The sequence below is a fragment of the Pempheris klunzingeri genome, chromosome 16 (genome assembly GCF_042242105.1).
Source record: "Pempheris klunzingeri isolate RE-2024b chromosome 16, fPemKlu1.hap1, whole genome shotgun sequence".
Lineage (NCBI taxonomy): Eukaryota > Metazoa > Chordata > Actinopteri > Acropomatiformes > Pempheridae > Pempheris > Pempheris klunzingeri.
Window position 1 is genome coordinate 9,606,213 of NC_092027.1, and position 16,109 is coordinate 9,622,321.

General features: G+C 40.5%; 1 protein-coding gene across 1 annotated transcript; it reads right to left on the minus strand.

The window, feature by feature from the left end:
* Positions 1 to 2,069: 2,069 nt before the first annotated feature.
* Positions 2,070 to 14,993, minus strand: LOC139215368 (TBC1 domain family member 20). The gene is made up of 10 exons (XM_070846316.1): positions 14,882 to 14,993; positions 13,575 to 13,629; positions 12,427 to 12,557; positions 12,250 to 12,330; positions 11,382 to 11,568; positions 11,157 to 11,258; positions 8,982 to 9,123; positions 7,840 to 8,024; positions 6,453 to 6,562; positions 2,070 to 3,738 (listed from the first exon to the last, which is right to left on the minus strand). The coding sequence occupies exons 1-10, from the start codon at positions 14,931 to 14,933 to the stop codon at positions 3,557 to 3,559; spliced, it is 1,227 nt and encodes a 408-aa protein (XP_070702417.1). The 5' UTR covers positions 14,934 to 14,993; the 3' UTR covers positions 2,070 to 3,556.
* Between the last annotated feature and the right edge of the window lie 1,116 nt (positions 14,994 to 16,109).

Genomic DNA, 16,109 nt, shown 5'->3' on the forward strand with positions numbered 1-16,109 from the left:
AGTACGACACTTCAATCATTTTTCATCTAAGGCCTCTGCAGGTGTCGGTGTAGGAGTTGAGTGTGAATGTGAGAAAAAAAAAAAGACAAGGAGAAAGTGTCTTAAGCATGCCAAGAGCCAGAGGCAGGAATTAAATCCTCATTATAATCTGGCACCACCACCACTCTCTTCCTGTGTGTGCGAGTGTGTGTGTACGTGGCACTAATAATACAACCGCACAGTAGCATCTTGACTCATGTTTGAAGATCACAGACCCTGGTCAAAGCATTTTTCCCTGCATATTTATGTCTTAGGCAGCCAGTGAAGTGTATGCAACAAAGATTACATGCAAAAACTTTTTAAATAATAAAACAATTTTACATCAACTAAGCATCACAGATGCAGAACTACGTACAATAGTTTTAAAGTACAGCCAGTAACAGAATTAACTTCAGTGCAGAGTAGCGCAGCGCTTTATGCAATAAGAGCAGGACGCACATCAATGCCCATCATGCACCCTACAGCACCAAATCTTCCCTTTCGCAATGTCATGTGTTCATCACTTTACAAAGTTAATTTAGTTTTTAGTGAGCTGGTACATGAGCTAAATATTTAAAGGAACAGTTTGACATTTTGGGAAATACACTTTTGCTTTCTTGCTGCCGAGAGTTTGATGGAAAGATTCATACCAAGCACACCAACTTCCTTAAGTCTCTCATGGTTGCCTGGCAGCCCCACAGTGACTACGCCCAGACAAGAACTAGTCCCCCTGTATATAACTTTCCTTTTTCACATTTCAGTTTTAATATGGATTGATTAAACAATATAATAGTAATTAAAATTAAAGATGTTGATTAGTTAACTTAAGAGGTGGTGGTAAGTGAATTTTGTCATATTTGGACAGAACTAAGCAAACTGCTTCCCCATGTGTCTAGTCTTTGTGCTCAGCTTAACTAACCAGCTGTTGGTGGTGGTGGTTTCTTTTTTACTGAACAGACATGAGAGTGGTATCAATCTTCTCACCTAACTCTTGTAGTGGAAAATAAAAATGTAAAGTACATTTCCTAAAAATCAAGCTATTCATTTACCTTTTAGTCTGATTAATAATAACTGAACAGATACAGTATTTAAATGTGAAATAACTGAATCACTTTTAAATATGTAAAGCTTCAGACTGGTGATATTTTCAAATCATAATAATCATTTTTACTGTCCCACATATTGATCTTAAATGCACAATCCTGAAACTGTCTAACCATTAAACAAAAGGCCAATCAGATTGTTGCTCTTAAAATGAATAATGAGACTGTTGACTGTTTATATTGAGGCACTACAGCGCCAAAACAAAAAATAAACAAAATACAGATGCCCAGAAAAGAAAAATGAAAAACTGACCTGTGAGTAAAGCTACGATTGTCCACCTCTCGCTCTCTCTCGTTCACACACACACAAAAGAACACACACATACAATGTTTTATATGAACATGCAGGAACGTGCAGATGCTTTTCAAACAACCACTACAGGTTACTAACTGAGTAGATGTCAGAATCCTACCTGGCTTGCAGGCCATTCATTGATTTATTACCTTTCTAATAAAATGAATAAAAATCACAGCAATTGGCATTTCCTGAAGAATGCCTAACTACTTAAAGAAGTGATAGATTGATTGATCGGTTCGTTAACGACTTAGCTCTGCAATCCTGTGATTTCATGCATAGCAAAGCATATACCAGTTGAATTCGTATGCTGCAAAGCATAGAAAATCAACAGGGTAAACTTCAAATCCAGCTGTGCAACAATGTGACAAATTCACTGTAAATCTGATGATGGAGGAAGAGGAGGAAGGAGAGTGTTGCTACGCCAGTGAAGCCGTGTTAACATATACAGCTTGGCTGCATGCTACTGTAGTAAAAGGTCATAAATGTTTCAGAGTATAAGTCAACAACCAGAGCATGCATTGCTGTTTGAAGAAACCTCTGTGTTCTGTACATGTGTATGTACCTCAGGAGGAAACAGTCTGTATTATTAATATTAACTTTTCAGGTTATGAAACTCTGATTACATTTATGGTCAAACAGTGTGTGTGGTACCTAAGAGGATGTATGTAGTTTACTTCTTACACCAATGAAAAGAATGATATATGATACAATTATCAGTCTAAGTGTTCCCAAATTTGAGCTCTAAAATCCTTTTTTACATGAATCTACTGTATAAAATGCTGACGAGAGATATGATGTTGAAGACGAACTGAGTACGTCTGCTATTCTGTTGACGGCTCTTCAGGGTGGATGTTGGCGCAAACCTACTAAATATTTTAAGAACGTAAAAGTACAAGTGTCCTCCCCATATTCATTCAGCACTGGTTGGCCAGATCTGCCAGAAAACTGCTCCAGAAAATATAAAAATAACATATTAAAGAAATATGGATTTCAATACCTCCTGCAAAATGCATCCTCAAAAGGCCCACTGCTTGCATTGAGTGCTGCATGCTAACCGAGTTAGCAACAGCTCATTTTGTGTGCCAAACTCTACTGTAAATGTAACTCACTGACAACAGGAGCAAAGCAATTAATACCAGTGGCTCACAGGCAAAATCTCTCCCTCCATCTTTCCCATTTTTCTTCCGCTCTCCTTCTTTGCTCATAACTGGAAGCTTTCAGCAGAAAACACAGCTCTTTAATAATTTGTATTCATGTGTCATCGTGCTGGCTACGGGCACTTTTGGCTCTTAGATATGGCTGCTGATCCAACAAGCGCATTAAAACACCATCAACAGAAATGCAACGAAACAAGCATGACAGGCTAAAAACCAGTAATCAGCAAAATAATCAGCTACCAGCAAATGCACAGAGACACATGTTAAATGTTACAGCAATTGTAACGTGTGAGCAATAGCATCAAAAAGCAAAATGTGTTAGTGTCTCACATGCATGGATGGATTATAAGACAATGGGCCCCTGGGCGATAGCACGTAAAAGCCCCCCACCCCTCACACAGTGGAGCAAAAGCCCTTTGTAGTCTGGTTGTAGTCATTTTGCTTCCCTTTGAGGTAATTTTGTGTTTGTCTTTAGTTGTTTTGAATCTCTTTGGAGTAGTTTTGGTACCTTTTGTCGTTGGCTGCATGTCTTTGAGTCATGACTGTTGATGTGTCTTTCTGAAAAGATGACGCAAAATGACCACAGAGGCTTTAGCTCAGGGGTTCAAGTAGCATTCAATCAAACGATGTTCAGGCATCCATCCATGCTCACATATAGTATGAGGTCGGGCATACTCACTCAGAAACAGACAAAACACATACACTCGCTAAAACACACATGCACACTCATCCTGAGGCTGGATTGTGTTTAACATATGTTCATTGTGGTTGAGTAGCAACAACCTGTTTGGCACCAAGATAACTGACTTCCTCGCTTTTCTCCCACATTTTGTCTCAGCAGGGGAGACGAGCTTCACATCTTCAACATCTTTGATTGTGTCTGTGTGTTTGTTCATTGTTAATCCATGTGAAGAGCAGATGTGTGTCTGATGTCACCACTTGTCAGTGTGTGTCTAACAGTCTAAATCCCCACCGCCACATCAGAACAGTTGTAGTAACACCTCGGGTCCCCAGTCCATAGCAGTCTGAGCAACAGCGAACACGGCCGCCCCGAGCGTAGCGGACAGCCCCCACACTGCCATCTTCACCATCCTGTTCCCCTTCCCCCACAGCTGGCCTCGGTCCTGAGGCAAAGCCGCTTCCAGGCCTAAGTGTCGGGAGGCTACGAGCACAGAACAAGGAGGAGGGGTCAGAGTGTGACGAGTGGAGACATGAGGGGTAAAGAGGATTCAAAATGCTGGCAGCTGAACCAAAGGAGGATCAAGGCAAGCTGCATTTTGTCACAGAGTTTGACAACAAAAAGTGAGTCGAGGAATGTCAGAACACCAGGAGTAGAGGTGAAAAGGGGAAAAAACAATATTACAGAACAGTAAATTAAGTATTAAACAACCAATCCTGCTGCATGATCTTTAACTAAGTAGATGCCCAAATAGTTATGAACTCCACTTACCACTTGGGGCAGCAAACACGTTGGGCTACTCAGTCAAAACAGTACCAGAAGAAGAGCTTGTGCATTTGTTTACAACCCAGCCCAAGACCCCAGGTGGTGCGCCAGGCTTTGAAGGCAATTTGACATACCGTGTAATTGCAACAATAACATCTGTCACGTGAAGCCATTAGACCCTGAAAAGTCAGCATATACATTTCTTTGAGCATCAAAACCTCTGCGAAATGACTCGTTTCTCTATCGAAATTTGATCCATCCGGCCAACTAACAAGCCTAGAAGAGCCAAAGCATTAAATAATTTTATCCCCATTCAAGTTAGCAGAGGGCTAACTGGATGTTAGCGGCCCAGAGACGTGTGCGTGCTCTATGGTGGAAGATCCGGGTAATTTCATACCTGAGAAGTCAAACTTCTTTTTCCTTTCTGCGCCACTGAGCAACTTTGATGGGAATGAATGGCGCCCTGCCTCCAACACTGTATCCAGTTCTCTTTATACATCCATGACTCAGCCAAACAAACAGTGGACTGTGAGGATTCATGATGTCATGTTGCTTTCAAAAGTAGTTTTACACCAGTCAGAAAAGCAGTTTTTCAGCCACTGCCCTCTGTGGTTGAGTACAGCATCAGTGATGGGTGTTATGTTGAGAATTTGTTGGATGAGTGACCACACCCAGCAGTGTGTCACTGTGTACTGACACACCGTGGAGAACATCCCTACATCACTGCAGCAGGGAGAGAGGTTGAGCTACTGGAGTTCAAAAACAAGTTTTTATGCTACTGTCAAGTTGCTCCTTAGGAAAGTTGAATAAAGAAGACGATAATGTGGCATCAGTGATGTCCGACACAATAACACTGGTGGAGAAAAGTATGCATGTATACATTGCTAGCGTTTTACAGAAATTTAAACTAAAACTTACATCCTTCCTCCTTGTTTGCTAAAATTGGGTTTATTCAGATTTTATACTCTCACACTCAATTAACTCTATTATGAATAGAGAGGAAGTCACAGAATGCAAATACAGTGAATGGAAATCGCTGAAAAATACTGCTCATAAATAATATTAAACTCATAATAGTAATAAGTAAGGGAATATGTACAGCCAGCCCCGACATGGTGATTCAAGACCCTGACGTGAAGTGGAGGGGCCTTGAATCATCATCATGATCATTGTTTTGCAATAATGTTCGCTAAACGCTGTTATTACACGACTTCCTACTTAAGTAATCAACAATTTGACACAAAATACGGACTTAAAAACTATATTGTCTAAATTGATTACGGATGCGTCCATAACAACAGTCTGTTATATAGAAATAACAGACTGTAGAATGCTGTAATGGACCAATCAGAATCAAGTGTTCAACAAAGCCGTGTGATGATTATAATGAATATAATAAAATTCTTCAGGATTATAACTTTTAGCCAATATTAATATAATATTGGCCAATATATAATATTGAGGCTCCTGAGGCTCAGGAGGTGGAGTGGGTCGTCCACTAATCAGAACTTTTAAGTCTGCAGTTAAATCCCTGGCAGCACTAGTTTGCATGTCCGAGTGTCCTTGGGCAAGAAGGCTGTGTGTGTGTGTGTGTGTGTGTGTGCGCGTGTGTGTGCGGATGTGGATGATTACCTTCTCCTGATGAGCAGGTTGGCACCTTACATGGTAGCTCCTGCCATCAGTGTATGAATGTGTGTGTGAATAGATGAATGAGTGTAATGTAAAAGCGCTTTGAGTGGTCGGAAGACCAGAAAGGCATACAAGTGCAGTCCATTTACCATTTGACATTTAGGCATTCAGGTTTACTGACTCCCATTCACTGTCTGCCACCATGAAATCAGGAGGTGCTATAGATCTTTCTTTCTGTCTTTTATGCACTTCATCTTGAATGCTGCTAATTGAATTTTGCTGAAACTACAGGGAATGATGTGCATCAGTTTTAATATTACACTGCTTGGCCTGAGGGGAATGTTACAGCATATTTTTGATTGCCTGTACATCTCGCGCAATATGTCAGACGCCACTGATCAGATTTTCACAAAACCAATGGGAATGAAGGATCTCTTTGTTCTGTTCTGGCATATTTAAATTTGCTTCTTGATTAGTCTGATGGGGGTACTACATTATTTGTTTACTTGTTATTGATTGGCCCACAGGGGGGCAGCGTTTGAGGGGGGTGACATATTTACAATTGCTTCGTTTTAAAGGCTTGTGTTCACGTATAAGGAACCAAAAAATGCAAGGATCCATCAAACGACTGCGATGGTCAGGTGGAAATGTTTGTTCTTACAATCTCACGGTCGATATTCATTTTTCCCCCCAACTTCAAAGACTATCCAACAAGAATTCACTTTTATTTCACTGATCTGCATTTGTGTCTGTACTGTCTGTGTGTGTGAAGTCGGCAATATGATTATAGTTACTATTTTTACCGTGTCTGGAGACGGTGGACCCCTGGGCCTTGGTGAGACGTTGGAGAACAGAGTCGGGCCTCTGGTGGAGGGTGGAGAGCTGAAACGCCTGGAAGGTGCTGATGGACAGACTGGAGCGAGAAAACAGAGGAGAAGAGGGATGGAAAGGAGGAGGGAGAGTTATTTGATGATGAAGAACAGAGTCTGGTCTGAGGTGAAGCATGGACGGCTGGAACGATGGATAAAGACAGGTGAGGGGGAAAAAAATGAGACACAATTTGAGAGATCTGCTAACTCGGTAGCTCCTGTATGTGGGAGGCTATGGGAGAAATGCATTATGGGATCAGTATCTTTCAGTGTCAGTCAGTCAAGGCCTTGTGTCAGTGATGTCACTTCCTCTCCTGAACAATGACTGTAAGTAACTCTGAATGACACTGACAAAGAGAGGGAGACTGATGGGGGGACCATGGATACAGAGAGACAAACTGTAGCTGTGTGTCTAATGTTTCCTACTCAATAATAAAAAAAAATGTGGAAAAATGGTCACACACACACACACACACACAATAAATGGCCTGTGTGTATAAGCAGCACTACTGAGTCTGAATATGTCTTCAGAGCACCACCTCTCCGTTACTGAGGGAATTACATCAGAATACCTACAGTCAATATACTTGCACCTCAAAATACACTCACCTGCCAGTTTATTAGGTACACCTATCTAAACTAATGCAGTCTAATACATAGTCTGCAATAAATCCTCCTTCATGAAGGTCATAGTGCTCAGTTTTTGTTTAAACTGTTCTTAAGAAAGTGTAGTTTCAATTGTATGACCATTTTGGAGGATTTAGTTGTAGAAAAAAAAAAAAGACAATCAGGATATCCAGCTTCTTTAACATTTTCTCCGATCATGTCATATTAGGATAATATGTGAGAAGTCATGATGGGCATTGTGTTTTCACAATTTTGTGCAAGTGCTTCCAGACTAATTGGCTGATAAAAATATTTACTGATTAATTTGCTAACTTAATTAGTCAATATTTACTGTTTGAGTAAATATCAAGACAAAAATGACACGCTAGACACTACTGATACTGTGTTTTATGTTTCGCCCACCTGTTTGGGCAGTGTTTATAAGGCACAGTGGGTTTTTAATTATAAACCACCTATTATGGTTATTATAGTTTAGTGTTTATAATCATGATCATGACTGAAGTATGACCCTGCATGGCAACTGATTCAGTTAATGTGGATACAGATCGCACTTAAATTCTTGATGATTCATTTAACATCACTAAACATACTTTCCTCATGTCTTCTCACGTGTCCAATGAGCACCAATCTTCTCTGTGTTTATTTGATATTACAAATTTAACAGTAGTTATTGTCCCAACGGTCGTCCCCTCACCTTTTGCGAGACTGCAGTGCTGCCCGTTTGGCCAGTAGAGGTGGAGGGTACTGGTCGAACAGGTCCTGGGCCTGGCCAATGAGAAGTTCGTATGGGAGGTCCTGGGGGATGCGGGAGAGAAGGTGGTGGACCATGGCCATGTCACACTCTGTCTGCTTCACCTCCTCCTCTCTGTGCAAGACAATCTGATGAGAAGAGGAGAGGTTAATACTTTTGACCCTGAGGCTGTGCACTCATAAGCATGAATTACACACTGTACATGGGACAGTTTCACTGATACTAGTGAGGTAGAACCAGTGCTCAGCAGAGAAACAGGCAGATGAAGAGTTAACCCCCCATGCTGTGAGCTGTACCCAGCCTTGGAGGAAACATGAACTACATTCTGCTTTGTTGTTTCACACACTTCAAACAGAACTCTCCCTCTGCCCAGCCCCTACAAACACACACACACACACACACACACACAAACAAACATCCTCAACTGCAAACAAGCAAAATATGCATTGCAATTGTACACACTAATCAGCATGCACAAAACCCTTCATTTAAAGGCTTTTCCACACTCAAATAAACACCTCAAAAACAAGTGCATGTAAATTGTGCATGTGTGTCCCAAGACTCACGTGCAAACACACATGTTCCAGCAGTATATTTCTGCCAAAACAGGTGGTGTGAGCACCGAAAGAAAAAAGTTTCAGGGAGAAAAAAGTGGAGAAAAGTCAAAAATACAAAAATGCTTCTCCTTTGCAATCTGTTTCTCTTTCCCTCTCAGTCAAACATCAGTCGGCTCTCCTTGTCATTCTGCTTCCTCATGCAGTCCTCATCCTTTTCCCTCTTTTATCTCTCCTTCTGTCCCTCCTTTCCTCTGTATCCCTCTTTTACACACTCCCTCTCTCATCTGTTCATTAGGAGGTATGTAATTAACTAGTCCAGTGACTTCACAGTACTCTGCCTCACTGTGTGGCTGAGAGTGTGGCTGAGAGTGTGTGTGTGTGTGTGTGTGTGTGTGTGTGTGTGTGTGTGTGTGTGTGTGTGTGTGTGTGTGTGTGTGTGTGGCAGCATGTATTCATGTGTAAGTGTCCTGAATTACTGATAAAACAAAGTCACTTGTTCATTTGCTGTTGGCGCCTATGCCCTCTTACCGTAGCGGCGAGGTAGATGGGCATCAGTGGGTGTGAGGCCAGGAAGAAGTCGTAGAGTCTCAGGGTGTGTTTGAACTCTGACAGCACATGGCCGAACCATGTGATGAGCCAGGACAGTGCAAAGATGGTTCCCACCTCCGCTCTAAAAGGCAAAAATATAAAGAGATATAAACGTTAAAAAAAACAAAAACAAAGAACAAACAGGCCACTGACAAGGACTCTCTGACGTGGTTGAAGCATTGAAGTGATTATGTCTTTCTCAAGAGTGTCCTGGCCAAGATAAGCAGCAGTAAGTTACAGACTAACAACAAAACAGATGACACAAAATATTATACAAGAGCAACCCTAAACTTCCTAGCAGGAATAATATGTGGGCAGATTGCACTGTTTTCCTATCTCTCAGGAGGATGGTGGTTTCTCTTCATTTCAGTTTGGTATGAAAATCATCTTGGAAAGGCCGTCACATCACAATCCATCACAAACAACAAGTCTGTCTAAGCTGATTTTCATACTGTATCGAAATGAATGAAACAAATGGCTGCATGGAAGGTGGGAAATCATTGGTTCACCAAGTGATGGTTCAAAAAAAAAATGTAAAAAAAAAAAACAACCACTCGTATGATCCAGTTAAGCATGGACAAAAAAAACACTTACATAAATGTGGGTGCTCACAAGAGACAGAATAAAAAATACCAGTCAAATCAGAGGCTGAGATGACCTCATTTTTAATTCCTAGATTGGTTTAGGCTTCCAATATGTTCAGATCCAGTGATTCCAAAAATGTATCTCAATAGTGTGTTTTGGTGAGACTCTTTCTGAGAAACAACATATTTAAACTTGTCTTTGAAGGCAGGAGCCATAAAAGACGTCATACAACTGTTTTTACAAGCCGAGTCCTACTTTCCCTGATTCGTAAGATGATCTTCAGTAGCTTGGCTTAATTCAAGGCTTATGAAACACTGGTTTGTGAAAGTTTCTCATGACCCCATCAATTTCTAAAGAACTAGTTTTATGAATAAAAATACATGTTCTTAACCTTCAAATGCTTTTTGTATTTGCTCCTCTGTCATTATTTGTTGTTGTGCCACCAAAAAATGCTGGGATTTTTTGACAGAGTCTGAAATAAATTGGATACTCTTAGAGGTAGTTGATAAATATTGGATAGGAACATTCATGAAGGAAGAAGGATGAGTACAAGGGGGAGCAGTCAGTGGGAGTGATGGACGGGGGGAGGGTAAAGAGAGGGAGCAAAGGGCAGAGAACACAAGTGTGATAAGAGGGACATAAAAGATATAAAATAAAAGGAACAAAAAAGGAGATAAAGGAAATAAGAAGCAAAGATAAGAAGGAAGGTTGGAGGAAGTGGAAGTGCTCACAAACAAGAGTGTTCCTAACTTTGAAGCGGTTTGTTGTTTGTCTTGACGTTTTTCTGCGAGTACAATGTCTGTTTTTTTACTTTTGGTGTTTGCGTGAGCTTGTATGCGAGTAGACAGGTAATTTACAAAAATGGAGGTTGCCACTATAGTACTATAAACTGTGCACACATTGGCATCAATTCATTGACTTGCACATATTATGAATCCCAGTCCTCACTACACACCCCTACAACTCCACCCCACACTACAACTTACCCTTGTCCGTTGTGTCTAAAAATGTGTTTTTGTTGTTGTTTCAATAAACTGCAAAAAATCATGAATCATTTTTGGCTAATTACACAAATAAAGGTAAATGTGGTGCAGGCCTTGGTGGGACAGAAAAGCCTCTGAAACAGCTGTTGGGCCATCTGACATGAGAAGTCCCCAATGAGAGCACAACTGATGCTTTTTCAACAGAAAAAAACAAAACACTGACTCTTTGTCTGCCTAAGAAGCTCACAGGTGAATATCAACACTTTGATGCCCTCTAGTGGCTCTTACTGACATTACATTGTGTCCAAAGCGACCCGCTTAAAGAACATTCAAATTCCATAAGAAGTTGAGTGTTTGGGGATTTTCTTTGTCTTATGTCTTCATGAGACATAAGTAATAATAAATAATAATAATAATTATTATTATTATTAATCATTATTATAAATAAGTGCAAAAATCCATCAGGCAGCAACAAAACTGTGTGTGTGTGTGTGTGTGTGTGTGTGTGTGTGTGTGTGTGTGTGTGTGTGTGTGTGTGTGTGTGTACCTGATCATGAAGTCGTGTAGTTCTGTATCAACCTGTTCCAATATAGGCATCAGGTAGTTTAAAATGTGTTTAGTGCTATCCATGGTAGGGTCCATGAAATCCCTACAGACAGAAGACAGACATAAGTTATTCAAATATGATAAATAATTTGGAATATGATTAGTTCATTGTATCCATTTAAAAAGATGCCCAGATAAATTGATTCATTAGAAAAAAAATAACAACCTGAGGTGGTAACTGGACAGTCTGTCCAGCATGGCGATGGCCATCCGCTCCCCAACAACCAGCAGCAGAGAGACGGCCACATCGTGGTAGCCTTGGTAGTAATGGAGCTGAGGGTTGCTTTTCAAAACCTCTAGTATGATGTCAATCAGCTGCTCCTGAAGCGCGGCTCTCTCTGTGGCTGGCATTCCTGAGGGACAGCCGGAGATCTGCTCACTCAAACACGTATGATGTTGTTAAACATGGAGAGAAGAATGCGTTCTCTTATAGAGACTTTGATTAAGGCCTAAGCAGCCATTGGGACATGACATGGTCAGGAACGTCACGGAAACTCCATTAAGGTGTCAGTAATGAGCTCCATAACAATATTATCCCATTCATGTTCTTTATTTATCCAAACTGTTTTGCACCTCTTAACACCAAAACAGCGTATCAAATTCTGTGTTTGTGGAGCAGCTTAGTATACCAACAGAGATCAACAAAACTAAGGATCTAATGTTGTAAGTACAGTGTCCCGTCAGTCCAAACTGTTTTTGTGTTACAGTTAGTAAAAGTAGTGTAGTTTAGGATACTTTTTTCTAAAAATGCCTCATTTGTTGCTCACAAAAAGTTTATATAGTCAGTGCCATAATTGAAAGGGATTGAATCACAGGCTCACAGTTACATAAGACACTTTTCTGTGTTGCTTTCCAAACTTTGAGATTTTGGTTGACAACTCAGGCATCTTGTGAGGTAGGAATCTTCCCTTGCAGCTTTTACGGAGTTCATTAATTATTAAGCCCTGTCAGATATCTGCATGCTGCTGTTGGTACATGGGTTAAGTTTGATGAATAGCTTTGCTGCTATCTTTAGAGATAACACACACACAGACCTTTAGGGAACCTCTTCATGGACCTCCTGACATCCAGGACTACTTGGTTGTAGTCCTTATGGTTCTCCCTCACATCTCGACCTACAGCAGAGGATATTTACTGTTCTTAGTATTAGTAATAGTGTTACGTAGTATACACCAAACCATATGTAATATTACTATAAATTAACCACTTACCAGGTTTATAAGGTAGATCGTACACATTGACGTTCAGTAGTTTGGGCCAGACTTTCCTCCGCAGTTCATCAGTGAGCAGTCCTCCCTTACTGGCTGCTGCTCTCCTCAGGGTCTCAATGTCCACTGGATCACTGCACATTCAAAAGTCAGAAATGGAGACTGTTCAATGTGATGCACTATGTTAAAGGCTGCCCGCTCAACACGAAAATCTTTAAGTTAACCAATCCTCAAAAACTATTTTCTCAAAACAAATTAAAAATGAATGGCTTTACATAATATCAAATCATCCATTACAAATTGAATTGTTATAGGAATAAAGTACAATTTTCTGGATTCTCTTGCAGTAATTTTACATATAGTAGTAAGTAATAAATTCAGATCCTGTTAAAATTGATGTTAATGCAGTGCCATCTTAAAACTTGCAGAATTTCAGTGTATTTATATTCACGATTTAAGAGTAAGTAAATGCAAAAAGACACACATAATAATCTGTCCTCTAAATCCTTTGCATGTCGCACCCCTTCAAGACACAGCTTTATGGTTTTATTAACCATCTCATGCTTTAGACAATCAAATTCCATTCATTTGTTTTATTCGCTCCGTGTCAGCCTGACACTGTGGCAGCGTGGCGTGCGTCCACATGTCTACGCTGAATGGACAAAGAAAACTGTTGTTTTGTTCTCGTGCAATTAAATGAGTATAAACAAAATCAGCCTGCTAATTTCTCCGTGAGCTTTCCTGTGCCATTTCCCATCACGTCCCACATGCCTCCTGACTCTAAAATCTTCATCAACCTCATCACACTATTCCTCTGGGCTTATGTGAGTAATCTTCATGTGTGAAATTAGCTTAGTGGGGAGTGATGAAGGTCACTGACTGTGGATAAATGCATACCATCTAATTGTGGAACAGCGAGCGGCAGGGGGGAGGGACATCCCTACTTGGGAAAACACATCCACTGCTAATGTAGGCATTTTTAAAACTTTTTAGATTTCTAGAGCTACAAGCGCATCATGATGCATCATTTATAGGAAAAGCTGTTGAAGGGGCAGAACCTTGTTGTTTTTCTTCACTACAGCGCAATAATTACACTTTATGTAAGAATCATCTTAAACAAGAAAAGTGCAGCCAGGAATTATCATTTTAACCTGATCAACGCCTGATGGATCACAGCCAACTTCTGTTTCTTCCCACAGTCTGGTTCTGTAAAAGATAACGGTGGGAAAAAAAGAGGAGGTATCAATCAATCAATCAATCAAAGTTTATTCATATAGCCCTTTACAACAGCCCAAAGGGTGACCAAAGTGCTTCACAGTGAAAAACATGACATAACTTAAAATAGAGACAGCAATAAAACAACACTAAAATATACATCTAAAAGAGTTTACATAAAAACCAAAATAAAGTGTCACCACGCAGCTAGGTGGAGGTATGACAAGGGAAAAGGAGTAATGGAAGTAAGACAGAGCCACAACAAAATGAAAGGTAAACACAAAAAGGTGGAGCAACGAGAGACATCGGGAAGGAGACACACAGAGAAGGAAAGAAAGGGCAAGAGGAGAGGATAAGGGTGGAGGATAAGGGTGGAGGAGAAAGGCAGAGAAAGTTAAAGGCAAGAGGACATGGAGGGAGGAGAGAGATCGGCATGAAACACACACACACAGACACACACATACAGAAGTACAGTTTTGCAATTCATTAACTGTGTCCCTGTTTATTAAACATTTTAAGTATGACTTTTACAAGAGACTTCACAATCTTGTAGAACTTTGTGAAAGTTTTGCTTGCATGAACGGAACAAAATAATCTGTCGAAAGAAGCACTCAATGGGGATCTAATGAGGTAAAAACAACAGTGAGTCACAAATATGACCACATTTATGTAAGTGTAGGGAGTGAAATTTAAAGTGTATGTTTTTGAATGGCGTGAAGGGTAAAATATAGCAAAATCCAAAATCTAGTGCGGAGTTAGGGCATGACTGAAGGCAGTTTGTGTGCTGTTTTCATTTATGTTGTCCACTGAATAAAATCATGTCCATCCTCCTCTGTCTAGTTGCCAGCTGCCACATTCCCACACTGTCTGAGCTGAGAGGCTGCCACGCAAGCACCACTGGCAGACAAGTGGCTAAAATGTACTTTCACTAAAGAAAAGAAAAGAAAAGAAAAGAAAACAGCCGGTGTCAGGTGCAGGTTGGGAAAAGTAATAGTTGGTGTCCTGTAGCTGTAGTTTCTGTCAGCTGACTGCAGTGATAGTATTAGCTTCACTGGCAGTTCGCCACACGGACTGTTCAGGTTTCTGTCCGCTCGTACAACAGGTCTATTTAAGTGAATGTACAGGCTGGTTTTAAAGGAAAAGGTGTGTGTGGGTGTGTGTGTGTGACTAGTCTGTCTAATAAAATAAATATGTTTATCAAATACTAACGTCACCTAGCTAAGTTATATGTCGGTTGACTTACCTCTTGATCCATTCACTCCAGCGTTTTGTTTCTTCCTCTTGAGCCTTTTCATCCCGTTTAAAAGCTGACCACCGAATGACAAAGTTTGCGCTGTGCCATAGACAAATTAACAGATAAAAAATATGTCCCTAAACAGGTAAAAACACTGGTAATATTTGGCTATACGTCAACGTTTCTCTCAACAGCTGTGCCTGAAAGAATCAACCTAACGAGATCATCGAGCTACGCTGCAATTGGACAAAACAGACATGTGACCCAGTGCACGAATGCCATTGGCTGTCCACCGCAAGCACACTTGACTGTAGTATTGTAGTTCTGATATTGGAGCGATAATGGTCAGTGTTTGTTTAGTCTTGTGTTAGAAAAGCATTCGTTGGATTGAAATGTGGTCACTGACACAATTACTTATTCTGAATATTGTCACCTTTCCCACAAGGTGACAGTAGACAGCTAGTTAGCAATATAATGTATTACCTTAAACATCATGATTCTGATTTAAATAATAATATATCCATATGATCAAAATAGTGTCTGTGGCTTCTATGTGCATATTTTGTCTCTCTCCTCTGAGTGTAAAAAGACTAAATCGTATATTCATTATAATGAGATAAGAAAACATCACTGATATGACAGAAAGCAAAACGAAACTATCTTATTGATATGAGTGCAACTGATTTGCTGTGGTAAAATAGTTTTCCTGAATGTCGCGCACAGGGTCATTTCAGGACTTAAGCACAAACACGCCCTCAGTTTTGCCTCTCAGGTCGAGCTTGGCTGCATACAAAAACATGCTCACTTTGGCAAATCCAAACAACCTTACCTCTAACAAACAAAGTTCACATTTACATGAAGGAATTCTTGTCCACGACTGGATTGGGTATGACCCTGGAGGGAAACACATATTGCAAGTCATATATAGCGTTAGGACTGATGGGTTTATCATGCAGCATGAGTTGTCTCCTTCATCACATTGTCCCCCCCAGTGTCTGTACGTGTATTCATATATTCAACAACAATATAATCAGATGCTCATTAATGCACATTAATAGAAACCTGGGGCAGTTTACCATGTTAAAGACTTCCCCTATCGGCTCATTAGGGGGATATCAGTTGAAAACACAGATCTGGCAACCCCGCTGACTATTGCACCTTGAGCAGCAGTCGTGATGAAACGCCTCATCTTGAGCGGCACCGACACGACTCCGCTCTTCATTTAGCTGTCGGTGTG

Coding starts and splice junctions, on each gene's coding strand:
- LOC139215368 (XM_070846316.1), bottom strand. CDS start 14,933: ATGAAAAGGCTCAAGAGGAAGAAACAAAACGCTGGAGTGAATGGATCA. Junction 12,331..12,426: donor CGATCTACCTTATAAACCTG/GTAAGTGGTTAA, acceptor CCTCTGCTGTAG/GTCGAGATGTGAGGGAGAAC. Junction 11,569..12,249: donor CATGAAGAGGTTCCCTAAAG/GTCTGTGTGTGT, acceptor GCTGTCCCTCAG/GAATGCCAGCCACAGAGAGA.